An 18,188-nucleotide genomic window follows, 5' to 3' on the forward strand; every position below is an offset into this window, starting at 1 on the left:
GTGGTCAAGTTTGGCGGCTCAACCTTCCTTACATCACATATTTATTAAAAATGAATATTTGATATATCCAGTATTTGCGCATGCGCGAAAATGGTACAAAATTCTTTCAAACACATTTAAACTATTTACTATATATTAAGTGTTTTTTGATTTCTAATTATATTATGAATTGGTTTAATAACATTTTTCAAGGTTAGGATACATATGTGTTTATTACTTTAGCGCATGTGTAAACTATTTATAGACATCAAGACCGATTTGTTGCACTACCAGGCAATTCTCAGGTATTCGATAAGGCGAAAATGTGGGGAATCCCGGAGAAACATCAATTTTAACTGCAGATCAGTCACTTTTTGGAAATGCCTAAGCAAATTCACTGGGAATGACCTGATTTTTACGGAAAAGATAAGTTTATCGTCATGTTTGGTGGATTGCACATTGCAATGACTTGTTATATAAAACTCTAGGTGATATATTGCGTGATAGGGGATGGACATGTTGTCTTACTGAAGCCAATATTGCAACACCAAGAACGGCAGATTCGTTTTATGTATGTTCAAATGTACCTAGGAGTAAACAAGCGCATCAGACAACTGCATGTATTTTGCTTTAACTGTTAATTTCGGATTATGAAAGCTAAACTCAGAATATATAATTATGTCATGACTCTGTGACGTTCACTGATTTAAAAGACGGGTGTATCGAGTCATCTCGACCACAGTTTCATTCCTGGCGTTCAGTTATAAATTAAGAACTTCTTCTGATTTTGATATTATGCTCATTTCATGAGTGAGATTTCGTACTTACGTAAGACCAGCAAATTTCTTTCTTTGATTTAACACAATTGATCAGGCACAAAAACAGAATAATGCAATTGTTAAGGGCGATGTTCGTGCCATAGGATTAACCGAAGATCCCATTTAGACAAATGGATGGTAGCTGGACCAGTAGTCAGTATACTAAAGATGAATTTGAAAGATCTTGTGGTTTGGGTCATTCTATAACAGATGGACGACCTAATGAAGACTCTACGAAAACACAAAAAGATGTCTTTACACAGCTTTTAAAGGCTTTGTAAAGTAATGAACTAGTTTGGAAATTCATTTCTAGAAGAGTCATCAGATTTGTAAAAAATATACTCCATTTAGGAAATTGTTGAACAGGTGAGATATGTAAATAAACTCCAAGATATTGGTCTAAACAATACGAAGATCTTTTGAAGCAGATGCAAAACGAAGGAGAACCTGCTTTTTATAACCAAATAAAAAATAATAACTTCTTATTTTGGCCGCAAAATGAAATTGGAAACGTCTTTGTCAAAAAAAAAAAAGCTAGAGAACCTTAAAAGTGATTGCGATATCTTTTCTAGACTTTTCATTTCTTGTCACAGTAGACAGTTTTACTTTGAATATTTCTTTATCCATAAAACCAAACTTCTCATCCGTCTTTATCCCAGGATGTTTTTTTTTTTTTTTTTTTTATAATAGTTGTATTAAATCTCTCCAAATGGGTTTACTTGAAACATTCTGCGATTCGATGATCAAAATACGGACGCAAATTCGGACGCATTTCTCGTTGTTGGGGCAGCAATGGTTAATTCCAGGTCACAAAGTTGGACAATATTTGATGATTATGCAAATTATGTCATACTGCCTTACATAAATCTTGCATCGATAAGTATTCAAGAGTAGACCTTGTATTTGATGTTTACTAAATGAATAATTTAAAGGCTGTGACAAGACAAATGCAAGGTTTTTGTGCCAGATGGAAAGGTGTTGGTTCTGGTAGAACACCAAGGGTTTGGAGTAGTTTTCTCTGTGAAGATGACAACGAAACGAAATTGTTCAAGTTTCTTGCTGACAAAATTGCTTCTTAAGAGACTAATAAAAATGTGTATGTTACTCATGGTGAAAATATTCTTTGCAATGTCAATAAGGATACTTCCTATCTACCCCTTGTATCATGAAGAAGCAGATACACGAATGTTTGTCCATGTTCGGCATGATTATGAAAAATGTTGTAAAATGTAATTTTAGGTAGTACTGACACAGATGTAATAGTTTCAAGAATTGCAGCAATCGCAAAACTAGGTAGAACAGATTGTTGATAGGTTATGGAAGGAATAAAGACTTTTGTTGGCTTCCTGTATTTGACATATCAAATGCGTTTTGTCCTTGTGTAGCTGCTCTTCCTTTCGTCCATGCATTCAGTGGATGTGACACTTTGTCGAATTGTCGTGGGAAAGGGAAGAGGTCAGCTTGGTTAACAATAGAAGGTTTTTCAGATTTTAAGGACGTTTGTTTTTGGCTTAAGTATGAAGCGAGTAACGATGTGAATTGTTTGCCAGGAAGCAGCGGCATTGTGATGCAATTCCGCCTACAAGAGGTTCTTTTCCAGAGCACATCAAAAGAGAAGTAAATCAAGGAGGAGTTCTTGTTAGGCTCAGTCGGATTCATGTATTTGACAGGTGCATGTACCAAGTCATGAACACTGGGGTTGGATGAAAGAAAGAATCAATGACAGTTGGAAACCGGAATGGACTTCTGTGACCGCCGTTGCATCCTCGTGTCAGGAACTTTTGAAATGCGGAGGCAAAAATCCAGCTGTGTTGGTAACTGTAAATGCTACCGTTCTGGCTTTCCTTGAACGGGTTGTTGTATAGGCATCTGTCAGATAATTATAAGATCAGCAACCTGTCTTGCTAACCAACCTAGGCATTATAACGTAACAAAGATTGTTATCATTTTTTAAGTTGATGGAAATTATAAAAATATTTTCTACGTATTTGCTCCATTTCAGAACCGGAAATCACTATTTTTCTTCATTTATGTGTTGTTTCAACGTACTTAGGAACTGTTTTTAACGTTTTATCATAACTTACATTGGATTATACCTATAACACATCTTTCAAGGATTTACATCCTTTGGGAAGTTGCTTGATTGTATAAAAATTGAAATTTTTTACTTTTTTGCCTGCATTTTGAAACCAGAAGTCACCTTTAGTTTCATTAATGTATTGTTTAGTCGAAATTTAAGAACTGTCATTTACTTTTTATCAAATCTAACATTGGATTTTACATATAACACACCTTTCAACGAATTAATGGCAATTTGTAATGACGTCATTTCCAAAATGTGTGGTGGCTATCTTGAAAAATTGATTTTTTTTTTCTGGCCAGCAGCGGATTTTTTATAAGTATCATTTAGTCAACCTTTATACCGAATTTCATGCTTGTATCACGATTTGCACAATTATGTCCATAATATCTCCCACTATTTATATTTAATTCATGTTGAAACTCAAAAAGAGAATTCTAGTTAAATATTTCGCTGTCGCAGAAAACGAATTTCCCTAGATAAGTAAGGGTGTCTGGTAACGAGAGACAATACCTTTGGAATTTGGAAATCGCCAAGCCAAAGAAAAAAATTAAAAACAGACAATGGTATGACCAAAAAGACAAATGGTCAAGTGACTAATCGACAAACCTAATTCCACAATACACAATAAGCTCAAGATAAGCAACACGAACCCTGCAAAAAGTCAACATATATAAGCATCCAAACCCCCGCTCAGTTTTTTGGTGCGGTTCATGTGTATGTAACATTTTAATGTTGTGTCGTTGTTCTCTTATATTTAATGCGTTTTCCTCAGTTTTAGTTTGCTACCCCGATTTAGTTTTTTGTCCATCGTTTTACGAATTTTGAACAGCGGTATACTACTGTTGCTTTTATTCATGTAGTTTACCGTTTTTATTGTCATGGCTTTTTCCTTTTTTCCTACCTTGATTCAAGTAATAAACCACTGTTCATAGATACAGGAGTTTGACATCTTCAACATCTAAGAACTTGATCATCACTTGGTGGGTACACAAAATGGGAACATAATAACAAGTTACAGACTACTTTTTATCTATCAAAGTTTCTGCCAAAGCCTAAGTAAATCTTATTGGGATGTAAAAGTACTTGAGGCAAACGCTGAATTGCTTTAAACATAATAAATACATGGAGATTTAAAATAAACATTTAAGACATTAAAATAGAGCAAGATATTTCCCTGGTCCATCATAAATTGACCCAATGTTTCTTCTTAATTTCACAAGAGACAACAGGGACGATAAAAATTAATAGGTGGTATTTAACGAGTCTCTTATTTCTTTTTTTTCCGATGACGAACTCACCTGAAGTGTTAAGGGGGTGCCTTTGAGTAAACTTGAAAAGGATCTGCTTCCAAAATGAAGCTGTTACCTTTATGACTACTGAATGATAATTGACAGAAGAGTCTCTCTTCAACTCCTATATTTGTAGGTCAAAGTAACCATTAGATATAACATAAAAAAACAAAAAAATACGGTGTTCATCTGGCATGAACATAAAGCATCACGAATTGGGTTAGCGTTATGGAAAATCTGTTTCATAGATGATGACGGGTTTGTTCCCATTTTTTCTGAATGTGATCTACCAAATTAGAATATCACCGGGTTTGTTTCAACATGTGAAGCAGGATCTGCTCACCCTTCCGGAGCACCTGAGGTCACCCCTAGTTATTGGTGGGGTTCGTGTTACTCCATCTTTAGTGTTCTATTTTGTTTTTTGTACTGTTTGACTTTTTCTTATCTAACTTGGCCATGGCGGTGTTGTTTAATTTTCGACTTGTGAATTTGAGTGTCCCTTTGGTATTGTTCGCCTCACTTTTGTAATTGTTTCCAATTCAATATGTAGATCCTTCACGCTCTTTCTTTATAGGCCATATTGAAAAAAGTAACATCACGAAAATACCGAACTTAGAGGAAAATCCAATCGGAAAGTCCATTATCACATGGCAAAATCAAATGACAAGACACATCAAAAACAAATGGACTAGAATTGCATATTCCTGACTTGGTACAGGCAACTTTAATTTCAGCTCTAAATTATGATTTCTAAGAATGATCCTTATGATAAAAATGAAATCGGTAAACCATAATTAAGTTTGAAAGAGTCTCAGATCATCTGTATTTTGCAAAACCTTTCAAAATTTTGGGTCCCCAATACTCTTCAACTTTGTACTTTATATTTTATTTTTTTGATTTGAGCATCAATGATGAGTCTATTGCAGAGGAAACACATGTCTGAGTACAAATTGTTTTATCCTGGTATCTGTTATAAATGTATTAAGCTAGATATAGATAGGTATGTAACTATTATGTGAAACCACCAATTATGTTGATTATTTTTTATGTATTGATGTAATTAATGTTTAAAATACGTTTATATTTAAAGCTAGCTAAAGGCTATTGTCCACTGGATGTTTTAGTAGCATATGTCCTGATAATTGCTTGTTGATGTTACTAGTTTAAACCTGCTCATATTTCTGTTTTAAGTTAGATCCGTTTGTCACATGTATATCCCTTTCATCATGTTATTGTTCAGTATTAAATACTTTTTCTTCAAATCTTTAGAGGATACGGTAGTTTTCTCTTTAGAAATCACTCTCCATAACCATAATTCTATAGAATGTGTAAAAAGTGATATCACGATACACTGAACTTCAAGGCAATTTCAAAACAGAAAGTCCCTCATCAAATGGCACAATCAAAAGCTCAAACACATTAAACGAATGAATAACTGTTATATGCCTGACTTGATACAAACATTTTCTTATGTAGAAAATGGTGGATTAAACCTGGTTTTATAGCCAGCTAAACCTCTCACTTGTATGACAGTGATATGAAGGAACAGATTGACAATAGGCAACTATGTGCTACCTTGATTATGGCTTGAATTTAAAGGCAGCATAAAAATCCTCAAAGAATCATTGTTACTATTTGTAAACCAGACAAGAAATATAGTAAGTCATTGCCATATCTATTTTTATTCACACAGCAGTTTGTGAAGATATTGTTACATATATTACTGTGTGACGACAAATAAATACATGAACTAACACACTGCTAATGGATTCCAAAGTCGTATTTGTATTTACGAGCCATGTGTAAAAAACAAATGATTACTTTTACTTGCAATGGAAATAAACATGACAAATAAAAACTGCTTAACTTTATCTTTTAAGAAAGATGGCATGATGTGTATGTAAGTGTATAAACCTAGAGTAATATCAAATAATGAAACTGTTAACTCAATGTGGTATATGACAATCTTTCTGGCATTTTTAACAAAGCCAAATTTAAAATTTTGATTCTAGTTAAATTGTGCATTTACAAAAAAATAATTTCAAAAATCGACGAACTTTGTCTTTTTAAAGGAAAATTATAACTTGTGATTTTTAATATGACTGTGTGACTGAATCATGCACAACTGGAAACTCAAACTGGATTTAATAAATTTCATAAACTGAAGAAAAAATACCAGTTTTCTCAATTTCTCCTAAGATATAATTCTCACAACCCTTACTTTGTGTTTTGTTAAATATGAATATTTTTATGGTAATTGAATTAATACGAGACTAACGAAAAAACAATAACTCACAAAAAAAATTCAGTATCATACTTAGTATTTAAGGGCATACGATACAGTTACAGGGGAGGTAATGACGTTGCTAACTTAAATTGTTATTTTCACGACCTCAAACTATGACTTATCAGGAAAAGATTCAGTTCTCAACTGATTTATTTCATTCAAACTTATTTAACTTGAAAACGAGTTCATGGACTCCTCTTTTTTAAATACCATTTGCTTCGATTACGCAAGAAGATTATGTATGCAAATTTTCATGAAAACGTAAATAGTGCAATTTTTTTTAATTTGATAAATATACAGCAAAACATGTTTTTTTTTTTCTACCTTCATGAACGAGATATTTCTGAATATAAAATGTATAAATTAATGGGATACTTATAAAATACAGAAATTACAAATTATTTAACAAAAAACAATTTGTGTTTATCTTTTAAAACAAAAAAGTTATGTCTTTCTTTCGAAAGAGAAAATACGGCCACAAATCCGAATTTAGAGCAAATATTAAAAATTTCAACCTCATTTTACTCAAAAAGTAGCACATGAAGGTATATTTTTTATTACATATTTGATTTAATCAGGTAAAAAATAGTCTTTATGGAATTTTTTTTATCAAAATTTAAATACGGGATCAAAACTGTATCGTATGCCCTTAAACCAACAATTGTAAGAAAAGCTAACTTTTAAAATGATAAGAAAAAAATTTTGGATGGAAATGTTTGGCAATTATCTACAGCAACTTATGTCAAAGACCAAAGAAATTTAATGGCAGACTTTATTTCAACCTCATTATTTAAATTAGAGTGGTTCTAACACATAATTTCTTTGCCATTTATGATGTCCTCATTACAACAATTTAAACAGTGATGGATTTAAATTAATGTCGGATAACCAAATCTTGCATTAGTTCAACCCCCCAGCCCCAAACTATTTGAATTAAGTTTTTTTATCTTACATTCATCTTTTGATGTCGTCCCTTACATCACATCATCTGTCTTGTAGGCCAATTTGCTAATCTGACTTTGAATTTCAATCAAATAATAAGCAATGACAAATGAAAAATAAATGGTTTAACAGCAAATTACATTTCTGCAAATAAAACTTGCAAATACAATCTTTATCTTGAGTGGAACTTCTTTGCTTGGAATGAAATCTATACAGTGTACAGTAAAGCCCTGATGAAGAATTTGTCTTAAGAACTCTCACTGATAAATATACCTGTATCAGCTTTCATATTCATTGGTAAATAAATTAAATAAAGGAGAAATCACTGTTTAAAAACAAATATCTACAGTTTAAGGAATTTAACTCAAACTTAGAGACCAACAGACTATCGGGATAGCACTAATAATTGAGACGTAAAAGATTTTTACATTTTTTTTCTTTCTTTTTGATGATAAGCAACCGGTTACCATGTTTCAGAAATATTACAATTTGAATGAGACATCCAATTTTAAAGTACAAAGTATAGACTTTTTCAATATTGAAATCCTTCATTTTTCAATATGAATAAATTCACTATTTTAATATAATGTTTGGCTTAATATTCTTCTTTACTGGTGAGGAACATTATGAGCATGCTTTTATATTATAAGAAGAAATGCAGTCTTTTTTATCTGAATATGTTACCAATACCAAATATCTTGGCTTTACTGTACAATGTTAGATAAAATACAGAAGCATAATAATAAGCTGAATAGAAAAATATCTGGAATAATAATAAATGTCCTGATATATATCGTGGAAGTCATATTCCTCATGAGTATTAACATTCTGTGTGTTACAATGTACAGATCTTATACATGACAGATCGTGAAATTAAGATTAAGACAAATTTTAGGAGGTTCTTAAGCAATAAAGTACTACAGCATATCAATATGCTATAGCTTATGCATGATCCATTAATATAAATTGAACAAATTTCTGGTAATTTTAAAGACATGAAATGAATTATAAGTCACTTCCTAAGCAAGGTTATATTTGTATAACATCATATTTATCTCTTGAAATATAAATATCCTTAAATTATCACTATTCATATGTAATATTTTCCTGTTTAACAATAATTCCAATTACTAGATTAGCACCAAACCTCTTTTAAGTTTTTCACGATTTTTTGTTTTTCTGCTCAAGACAGTGCTATCTTAACATTTACAATAGCAATCAATCGTATCATGGATGAAGTAGTAAGTTTTCCATAGGAATACTTAAGCCTTTAGCAGCTGTTAACTTATGAAGCAACAAAAACAACATGTAATTAAGCAATAATGAACATTACATTACCCCACAAAGTGCATGAACACAAATGTTTTATTATTCTGTGTAAAATATTCTTTACTCTTTTTTATAATACTTATTTTCATACTGATCTCTTCACAAGAATAATATATGTTAAGTAAACTGGGATATACTGATGTATATATGAATATATATTATCCACAAAGAATTTGTAACTGGGGAATAGAGGAATTTTTATACAACCCCTTCTATGGTGAATGGCATCCAATGAAATGGTCAAATATTTGATCAAGGCTGGATAAAAAAGGAAATGGAGTAAAAGCAATGAGACAGCTTTTAAAATTAATCAAAACTGATATCTATAGTTTAAAAACATATCACAAATAAAATAGGTTCATACGCAAAGTCTGAAAAAATTGCAATTTTAAGAATATTTTTAAACATAAGTTCAAACCATTTATGGGGTAAATCAAAATAACTAAATATCATTTTCTTCATGACAAAATAAAATAATTAAAATTAGAAATGAGAATGAAATGAACTATATTACAGGGTTCAATAAAATGAATTGTCTTGGCACATTGCACTAAAGTAGAAACATAAAACAATAATGAAAATAACATACAGTTCTCAATCACTCAATACAATGAACTATTATTCAATAAAATACACTGCTTTTCCAATAAATATTTCATCCTTGAAGAAAACTCAGAATAAATTTTCAGCTTGATGATCCAATTACAAATTTAGAAACATTTTAAGAAGAGTAAATGAGTATATCTTATACCATAAGCACAAAAGGAGTAGACATAACGAGAACATTACTTTGCCTACCTCTGATTTTAATTATTTATTCCAGATAAACTGTCACTTCTGTATTAACCCAGTATGATATTGGTTGCAAAATGTGGAAATATAGATGTCATGGATGTGACTTTAAATATTTATAGTGTTTGAATATGATTTGATATGCATGCAAGAACTAGATTATTTAACACTGTGTCTGTCTATAACATCCCTCTTAAATATGTATATGGTTCTTGCATGCCTTTAAACTATCCCAATCATGTATATTTATTTCATAGCTAAGCAATGATTGTTTATATATATATTTAAATATATATGCCTATTTGAAAATAATTAAAACTGAGTGAAATTTCATAGCATTTATACTTTCTACATAATAATAATAATAAGCACTTTTAAAGTTGATATTTTGTACAAGTCTGCTATGTTAAATGACAGGCAGGCAAAGTAAGGCCCTAAATTCATCTACTCCATTTTGCTACTTAAAAGTTAAAAAGAAGTTAGGAAAATCTAATTTGCTTTCAGACGTTTGATAAAACTAAAAAAATTACTTTGTAAAAATGTAGTGGTAAAAAAATGTAAATGCTGTCATAAAATGTTGAAAAGTAGCCTGAATAAAAAAAAACAATTACATAAAACAATTTGACAGAAATGATTTGTGCTGTTGATATCTAAATAAATACTTGTCCTGAGGTATGAGAAATACTGATAGCAATTATAAGGAAGATAGCATAATGTCAAAATTGGATTTATCATCATTAAAACAAGCGTTCAATAATATCAAAAGGTGCAACTGTTTATACAAGCAAGCCAGTTATATATCAATAAAATACTGCCTTTCATACATAGTTTAAAACTGCTACTGTCACACATTAAAAAACCCAACAAAACACAAATCTACTTCTAAGGTTCTCAGGATACTAGCATTCTGAACCCTCATCTTTAGAATTGACACGTTTTAATCGAGGTCCTGATTTGAGTTCAGACACTAGAGAAGCACGAATACTGTCACTGCTATTGTTTGTTTGGGGTTTAGAATATACAGGGGGTGGGGCTTGACTAAATGTGCATCCAATTTCTTGAAGTTCCTCTGCTGATGGGGGTGGAGGCAAATCTGGATCAGGCATAATGTCTGCAGGTGGAGGGGGTAATTCCTCCTCTTGTAATGAAGCATTCATAGCAGCAAATCGTGCATTCAGTTTCTTAACCATATCAGCCTGACCAGCAGGGAGATTTTGGCCATAATGTGGCATACCAGTCTGAGAATATGGTGGTCCACTTGGTGGTGGCATCATGGAACGAGCATCTGGAGGCACGGCATGTCCATATATCGGTTGTGAATTAGGCACATATTGTGAATTGTGTTGATTGTATGGATTTTGAGCAGCAGTTGTAGACGCATAAATTATTTCTTGATGTTCCTGACGACTTTGACGTGCTTGGATGCTCTGCTGGATCTCTTGTAGTTCAGCATAGGCAGGTTCTGATTGACTTCCAGAACTGCCACTTCTACGATGTGAACCAGGTCTACTCATAGACTGAGTTATTGGTGGCTGTTCACGAGGTGGTGTTTTACGCAGTTTCTGCAGTATTGCTGGATTAGCTGTAGTGATTGATGAGGATCGTCTTACAGGAGGTGGTGGTTTACTCTGCTGTTGATTCATTGAACTTCTCCTCCCCAAACCCACACCAGATACTGGAATACCTAAAACATAGGAAAAAAGTAAAATAACAAAAATACCAAAATTCTATATATAAAGTCCCTAATCAAATGGCAAAATCAAAAGCTCAAACAAATCAAACTAATGGATTATCCTGACTTGGTACAGGCATTCTCTTATATAGAAAATGGTGGATGAAACCTGGTTTTATAGCTAGCTAAACCTCCCACTTGAATGACAGTCACATAAAATTTCATTATATTGACAGCGATGTGTGAACAGATCAAAACAGACATGATGGGTTATCTAATGACTATTTAATTTATTTTATTAATCAAACAAAACATTGTTCTTTCATGCATTACATATATGTAACAGAGGATTTCAGAAAAGGTAAGAATATCATTGCATTCAAAGATGTTGATTAAACATTTAAGATAGTGATAAGAAGTATGCTCAGCTAGTCTCCTCTCATATAAATTCAATACATGCATTTTCAAAATTCCAATACACACAAAAGGATAAAAGGTGTATAAATTGCAATCGTGCAAAAAAATAATTAATACTTTTAAATTTCTTAAAATGAATCAATTACTGGAAATAGTAATATGTATGATACAAGCTAAAATCTGATCCCCAAAATTTCAATAAACATGAAATTCTTCAATTGTTTCAAATTTGTGTAAATTAAGGTGATATATGAACAAGAATTCATAATCTGGACACTTTTTTGTGTACATCTAAACGCTGTATTTAATAATTTATACTTTTCATATTTGATCTCTAGAGGACAAAAGAGTGGACTTATCATACCGTATTTTTGTTGTTGTTTGTTGTTTTTTTTTTATCCCTAAAATGTCTTTTTCTTCCGGTGCTATAATTATTTATGAAAGCTAGGTTACCTGTTGTATGACAAAACTAAGCGGAGGTAATTCATTATGTATTTTAACAATTGAATGGTATCAACTTCTAGTGTTTTTGGTGATTTCATGACCTTATTAAGACAACTGCTACATGGACAAAACCTACCTGCTGTAGATGCCGGTCGTTTGGCTTGTAATACAGCTTTATAAACATTTCCTATTTCTGAATTTCTAGGAATTGTATAATATTTTTCTTGATCTGTCTTATTTCTAGTGAGAGTAAAGTCTGCAAGAGAGTACAACACACACATGCAACATTCTATAACAAACACACAAAGTTCAAATGCAAAAGAGCAATTAATGCACAACATGCACAATGTAAAACTGTCAGATTACTTTAATTATAGATTCTTGAAAATAAATTAAATCACAGTTACCCAAGTAAGGAACCTCATAAATGGATACATTAAATATAAATGGTGAATCCTTTTTGTTTTGTCACTCAAGAGAAATAAGCATCTATGGCAAAATTTCTATATGCTTTGTTAAATTTTTTCCCTTTTACAGATTCCAGAGATATTGAGATGGACATACCGTATAGACTCTTATCAATTGTTGACAACCATATTATGACCTCTTGATGGTGTGAGATGTCTTTGTAGTTAGGTTCTTATCTTATTGATGTGTAACCCCCAAACCCCTCCCCCCCCCCCCCAAAAAAAAAAAAAAAAACCCTTTTATTCATACCTGTAGTTTTTACAGAATGTTTTGATTTTGGAATTCCCAAATAAATACCCTTTAAAAAACAAGAAATATCAAAGGACAGTGTATATACCAAAAAAGTTTTTCAATCAATCAAAATGAATCACAGTATTTACATCATGTATGGAAAATTAATGCATGAAAATTTATCAAATTAGGAAGTTGTAGGATCTGATATAGATATACATTCAAGAAAGGCTTTTCAAACAAGATATTTAATAGGCTATTGTTACAAATTTTTAGAGTTTTGATTAAAAATCAAAAAGATCAACATGCACTGATGCAAGAAAGTAAAACAAGATATAAGTTTACTAACAACATTCATGTTCACAGAATATTTACTATGAAAACTATTTTTCTCTTCAAAATTCAGTAGCTAAGTGTGAACTTTGAAGTGGATAGTACGTCTATAAATATTAAATATTCAATACGAAGAGGACAATGAAATAAATGCAAAACAATTAAAATTTGCATGAATCATACTGAAGTATCAGCTCATCAAAATACAAAACACCAGCCTTTACAGATGGTTCAACCTTAACAGCCTTTACAGATGGTTCAACCTTAACAGCCTTTACAGATGGTTCAACCTTAACAGCCTTTACAGATGGTTCAACCTTAACACCAGCCTTTACAGATGGTTCAACCTTAACAGGTCTTATTTGATAGTTGATTAATCTATGGTCTGTGGCAAATATTTCAAATGTTATCTTGACAAAACAACATAACAGGAATAATTATCTATCAATTTTTTTAAAATTTTTACTTCTTATTTCAAAAAGTTTTGCACCTGCCAAAAAAGGGAAGTCAATGCAATTATGCAGTTCTTAGTATATTATTAACAATCATTAATTAGCATATTTGATCAAACAACACTCACATAAGATCAAACATAAAACTGACGGGTTAATAAGTAATTGTTTGATATCAAACAGCAATTTTGCAAAACAATAACATCTTTTCAACTTGTTAGGAATAAACTTATGGTCTCTCAATTACTGCATTTAAATCTTCATTATTCTTTCTTACACAGCATTTAGTTAACTTAAGATGTTTGGGGATTCTCAGTTCCTTTCAAAACTGGCAATACAAATAAAAAGGAAAATTCTATTAACACAGCCTTAAATCAAATTGTTGATTCTTTTGAATGAAAAATACTAACCCCCAGTAGCAATAGTATCTTCAGAACTTGATGGAGTACTGTTCATGGTGCCGTATCCACTAGAGCATTGTAGCGAGTGTTGACTGGCGTTACTAGATGTCTCATAATTACAGGCTAACGCTGCAGTACTAGCCTCTAGTTCCTGGATAGCTTTAGCCAGCTCCATTGAATTCTGCTTTCTCTGCAAACAAATATATGAGAACATTAACTCACAGTACTCAAATCAAAATCTCCTTAATGTTATTTTCACTAAAAAGCGTGGACATAAATGTTAGAATTTATCTGTTATATACTAAATGGTTAAATCCTATTACAGATGCCTGATTATATATTATTCCGTGTTATGTAGAGTTTTTGTGGTATATGATAATGCCTTTGATAAACATGCAGTTACATTGCTTAGATAATCTTCTTGTTACTCTAAGTTGCAAGGTTAAACAAAATGTATTAGATTTAGTTTTTTTTTATTTTCTTTTGTTGTTGGTAGCATATCTATCATGCAGTTATATTGTTGAAGTTTTAGTGGATAAATCAAAAATGTGAACTCCATTAGTTTCTTATTCAAACTTTTACTATGTAGGGTGTTTCCAGGGAGGATCTTGCACGGTCAATGTTTCACTAATATTACTTTTCTTTCCATTTTGATGGCAATGTTATCTGATCTGCCTTTTAATAAGGATGTTAAACAACCATCAATCAATCATTCATTCAATTGTTTAAATAAAATCTATGTAATTTTTAATGTTACTAATAGGATATTTTGTTTATGTATAGAAAGCTTTGTGACGTGTTATGCTGAAACATATGCATGTGAACTAGCTACTAAATAAATATGCTACATACTATTACTAATATGGATAAAACAAAATCTCTTGAATAAATATTTATGCATGATAATATATAAACTAAATTGAAAAAAGCTACAACATTCAAATGCAAGTAACAAATTACAAACAGAGAGAATTCTACTGCTAAGCTAGTTTAAAGTATGTAAAATGTATAAATATAATGAAAATACAGAATCAAAGACATAGCTTATTCAAAGATGAATATGGTTATGAGTGGCATTTCAAAGAATGAGACCAGAGCACTTATAAAAAGAAAAGAAAAGAAAGAATCTAACATGATAATGACCCTTCTTCTGATAACCAAGAATGCATTCCAACTGATCAAACAGTACTGTAGTATATCAAATGTATGGAAAAGTTACTAACAAGTCAAACATTAAACCTCATTTGTGTGGGAAAGGTCAGTTGGCTTTTACACTTATAAACAGAACCTGTGATATGCTCTTCCCTTGCTTAATTCTCTGTTGAGTTTACTCACTTTCAATAATATGATTTAACAGACTTTAAAATGAATAGTTAATAAATTAATAACTTAAAGGAAAGCACATATTATTTCAGGTAATTATCCCTGCAGAAAGAACAGGTCAATTAACGTTTCAATGTTTTGTTAGAAATGCTGTAAAAGTTTGCAATGCACAGATCCACAATTCTGTCAATAAGGTTGTCTACTATATTATTTGATACAGTAAGAACATAAAGCTTTGAACTTATTATTTTTGTGTAAGGTAGTTTCAATCTTACATTTAAGAATTAACCCCACTGATCATTTATAATAATTCAATTTCTCTACTGAACTTATTGGAAATAAAAATAGATTATAAATCATGGCTTCCTAATTAAATTTTATATTAAGGTAATGTATAAATCACTGCTGTGTGTTTGCCCTTAAAAGAATTTTCCTCCATTGCTAAGATAAAGAAAAATAACCATATTCATCTGTGAATAAGACATTTTTATAACTAAATCTACTGGATTCCCTTGCCTTCATCCCTTTCCTCAATTCAACAGTTTCAAATTCTGTATGTAATGCGGCAGTACATGTATCAAGATCTTTGATAGCTTCCTCCAAGTCCATGGGATACCCGGACTGTGGCACACAGAAAGAAAGCAAGAGTACATTAGTCAACAAATACTCAAATGAAAATCTCAAACCAGACTTTTAAATGCATGAAATGGTTTATTTTTCTTTACAAATTGTTATGATTAGGTTTTTTTTCACATAACTCTGCTAAATTGAACATTAGGACTTAATCAGAACTATTAGTCAACTATTGTGAAATTATCAGGGTAAAGAAATGAAAGTACAATTATATAAAAGATCACTTAACTATCTTAGGCAGACATGTGTGTGGTTGGATAAATTGACTTATTCGGAAGGAATGTAACTAGAAGGTATTAAAAAATGATCTAAACATTTGTATAAATCATTCATTCAAGTTTTCAGCAAGATATTTACAGAAAGGTTTTACAATCCATATCTTTTTTTTTTCAGTTGGTCTTTAGATTTCGAAGTAGGTTTGAAACTGCAATAAAGACTGACTCTGTCACTCCAAACAGTGTCTAACTAAGTAAGGTGTTATTGTGTTTAAATGCCTTACTTGCTTTAACATTTTGAATGTTAAATATCAAAGGATTTCTTTTAATTTTTATAAATATTTCTTGAAACTGGTCTGAGATTTTTAATAAGCTTATAAATAGGTTATTTACAACAAGTCATGCAAAAAAGGATGCAAAATAAAAGTTTAAAAAAACAATACAAAATATGTAAGCAATAAAATTATTATAGATTAAAACAGTTATCTCCCTTTGGTCAAAGTTTTGCAAAGCAAACTATGCATTGAAAGCACTGGTTGAATTTTGATGCATAGGAAAATAAATCTTAATTTCAATTGCAGTTATGCTGGCAAAAGTTTCAGAATAAAAATTTCTAGCTCTATATTCAAAGTATAGTATATAACTATTCATAAAAACGAAAAACAAGCATAGTACAAATTAAGATAAATAAATGATATAAGAATTATACTGAATAATAGTAACACATTAATATATATATATTGTCTGAATATCATTTAAGGATTTTAACTAATTATTAAATACTGTATGTTTGAAATCAAGACTTTTTAATGAGAATTTCTAACATTCAAATATGCATAATACTATTAAATAAAACTCAGAATGAAGAACCTTAAAAATTTGATATTATTAAACATTAGTCCATGAAGACACTATTGTAGACAACAAGAATTAGTCATTTAATAATTAAATCATTTAAAAAAAAATTTTCTAAATCAGTTTATTTATCAAAATCTTGATTACCTTCAATTTATGGTTTCACTTTTTTTTTTTTTTTAAATTCATTGAAATGAAGAAGAACAAAAAGCACAATTAGTACATAAAAGATTAGTCATTGTTTTATACCTGTATAGGAGCTGTGTCAGGGGGACTTTTGTCTGTTGGTGTTCTGTCACTGTCTGTACTCTGTTCTCTTTGGCGATCCTTCTCCATGTTGGCAAGATCCGTCAGATTCACGTAAGCTGGCTGCTCAGCATCTGAGTTACAAAAAACATGATTATTCATTTGGATTTATAATAACGGAACAATGATAGCTTTAAATTTTCATAATGTCAAAACTTTTAATGCATATATAATTTAAAATACCCTGCCATGAAAATTCCTTTACATTAATCCTTGTGAGTAGAAATTTCTTTGTGTACCCGTATATAGTATTTGGTTTTCATCTTGTGGTAAAAACAAGTGAAACTGCGAGCTACTGCTCACTGATGATACCCCCGCCGCAAGTGGATAATATTAATAGTGTAAAATATGCAAGTGTTCGGTAAACAGGAAGTTGTCAAGTGATGAATCTGAAAAAGCATCACACGGTATAGCTGACTTATATAAATCCTGAAACCAAATTTCAGAAATCCTTGTATTGTAGTTCCTGAGAAAAATGTGACGAAAATTTTCAACTTGGCTATCATGTGTAAAATCATACAAGTGTTCGGTAAACAGGAAGTTGTCAAGTGATCAATCTGAAAACGCATCACACGGTATAGCTGACTTAGATAAACCATGAAACCAAATTTCAGAAATCCTTGTATTGTAGTTCCTGAGAAAAATGCGACGAAAAATATTCATGGGACGGACGGACTGACGGAAGGACAGACAGAGGTAAAACAGTATACCCCCCCTTTTTTAAAGCGGGGGTATAAATATTGAAAAATGGATTTTTTTTGTGGACCATTTACATATATACTTGTGAACAGGTTATCAAATTGCTTGGATTTTTCCTGAAATTACAATTTTCTTAATTTCAGTCAATTTTAGGATAAAGGAAAAGCTTATAATGGTAGAATTAAAGTTCATACAAGAAAGGATTGGCAATAGTTACAAA

General features: G+C 31.2%; 1 protein-coding gene across 5 annotated transcripts in view; it reads right to left on the bottom strand.

Moving 5' to 3' along the window:
* Nucleotides 1-5,835: 5,835 nt before the first annotated feature.
* The window catches only part of LOC143080582 (protein MTSS 1-like), a 56,916-nt gene continuing 44,563 nt past the window's right edge, over nt 5,836-18,188 (bottom strand). For 3 of the 5 annotated variants that reach the window (XM_076256491.1, XM_076256487.1, XM_076256486.1), the window contains 5 exons: nt 17,213-17,343; nt 15,777-15,881; nt 13,947-14,127; nt 12,189-12,308; nt 5,836-11,203 (listed from right to left, as the gene is read on the bottom strand). In XM_076256491.1, coding sequence (XP_076112606.1) covers nt 10,419-11,203; nt 12,189-12,308; nt 13,947-14,127; nt 15,777-15,881; nt 17,213-17,343 — 1,322 coding nt within the window. In that variant the 3' untranslated portion in view covers nt 5,836-10,418. The remainder of the gene's footprint in view (nt 11,204-12,188; nt 12,309-13,946; nt 14,128-15,776; nt 15,882-17,212; nt 17,344-18,188) is intronic. The other 2 variants (XM_076256488.1, XM_076256490.1) reach the window with 2 other exon arrangements.

Source organism: Mytilus galloprovincialis, chromosome 6 (genome assembly GCF_965363235.1).
Source record: "Mytilus galloprovincialis chromosome 6, xbMytGall1.hap1.1, whole genome shotgun sequence".
Classification (NCBI taxonomy): Eukaryota; Metazoa; Mollusca; class Bivalvia; order Mytilida; family Mytilidae; genus Mytilus; species Mytilus galloprovincialis.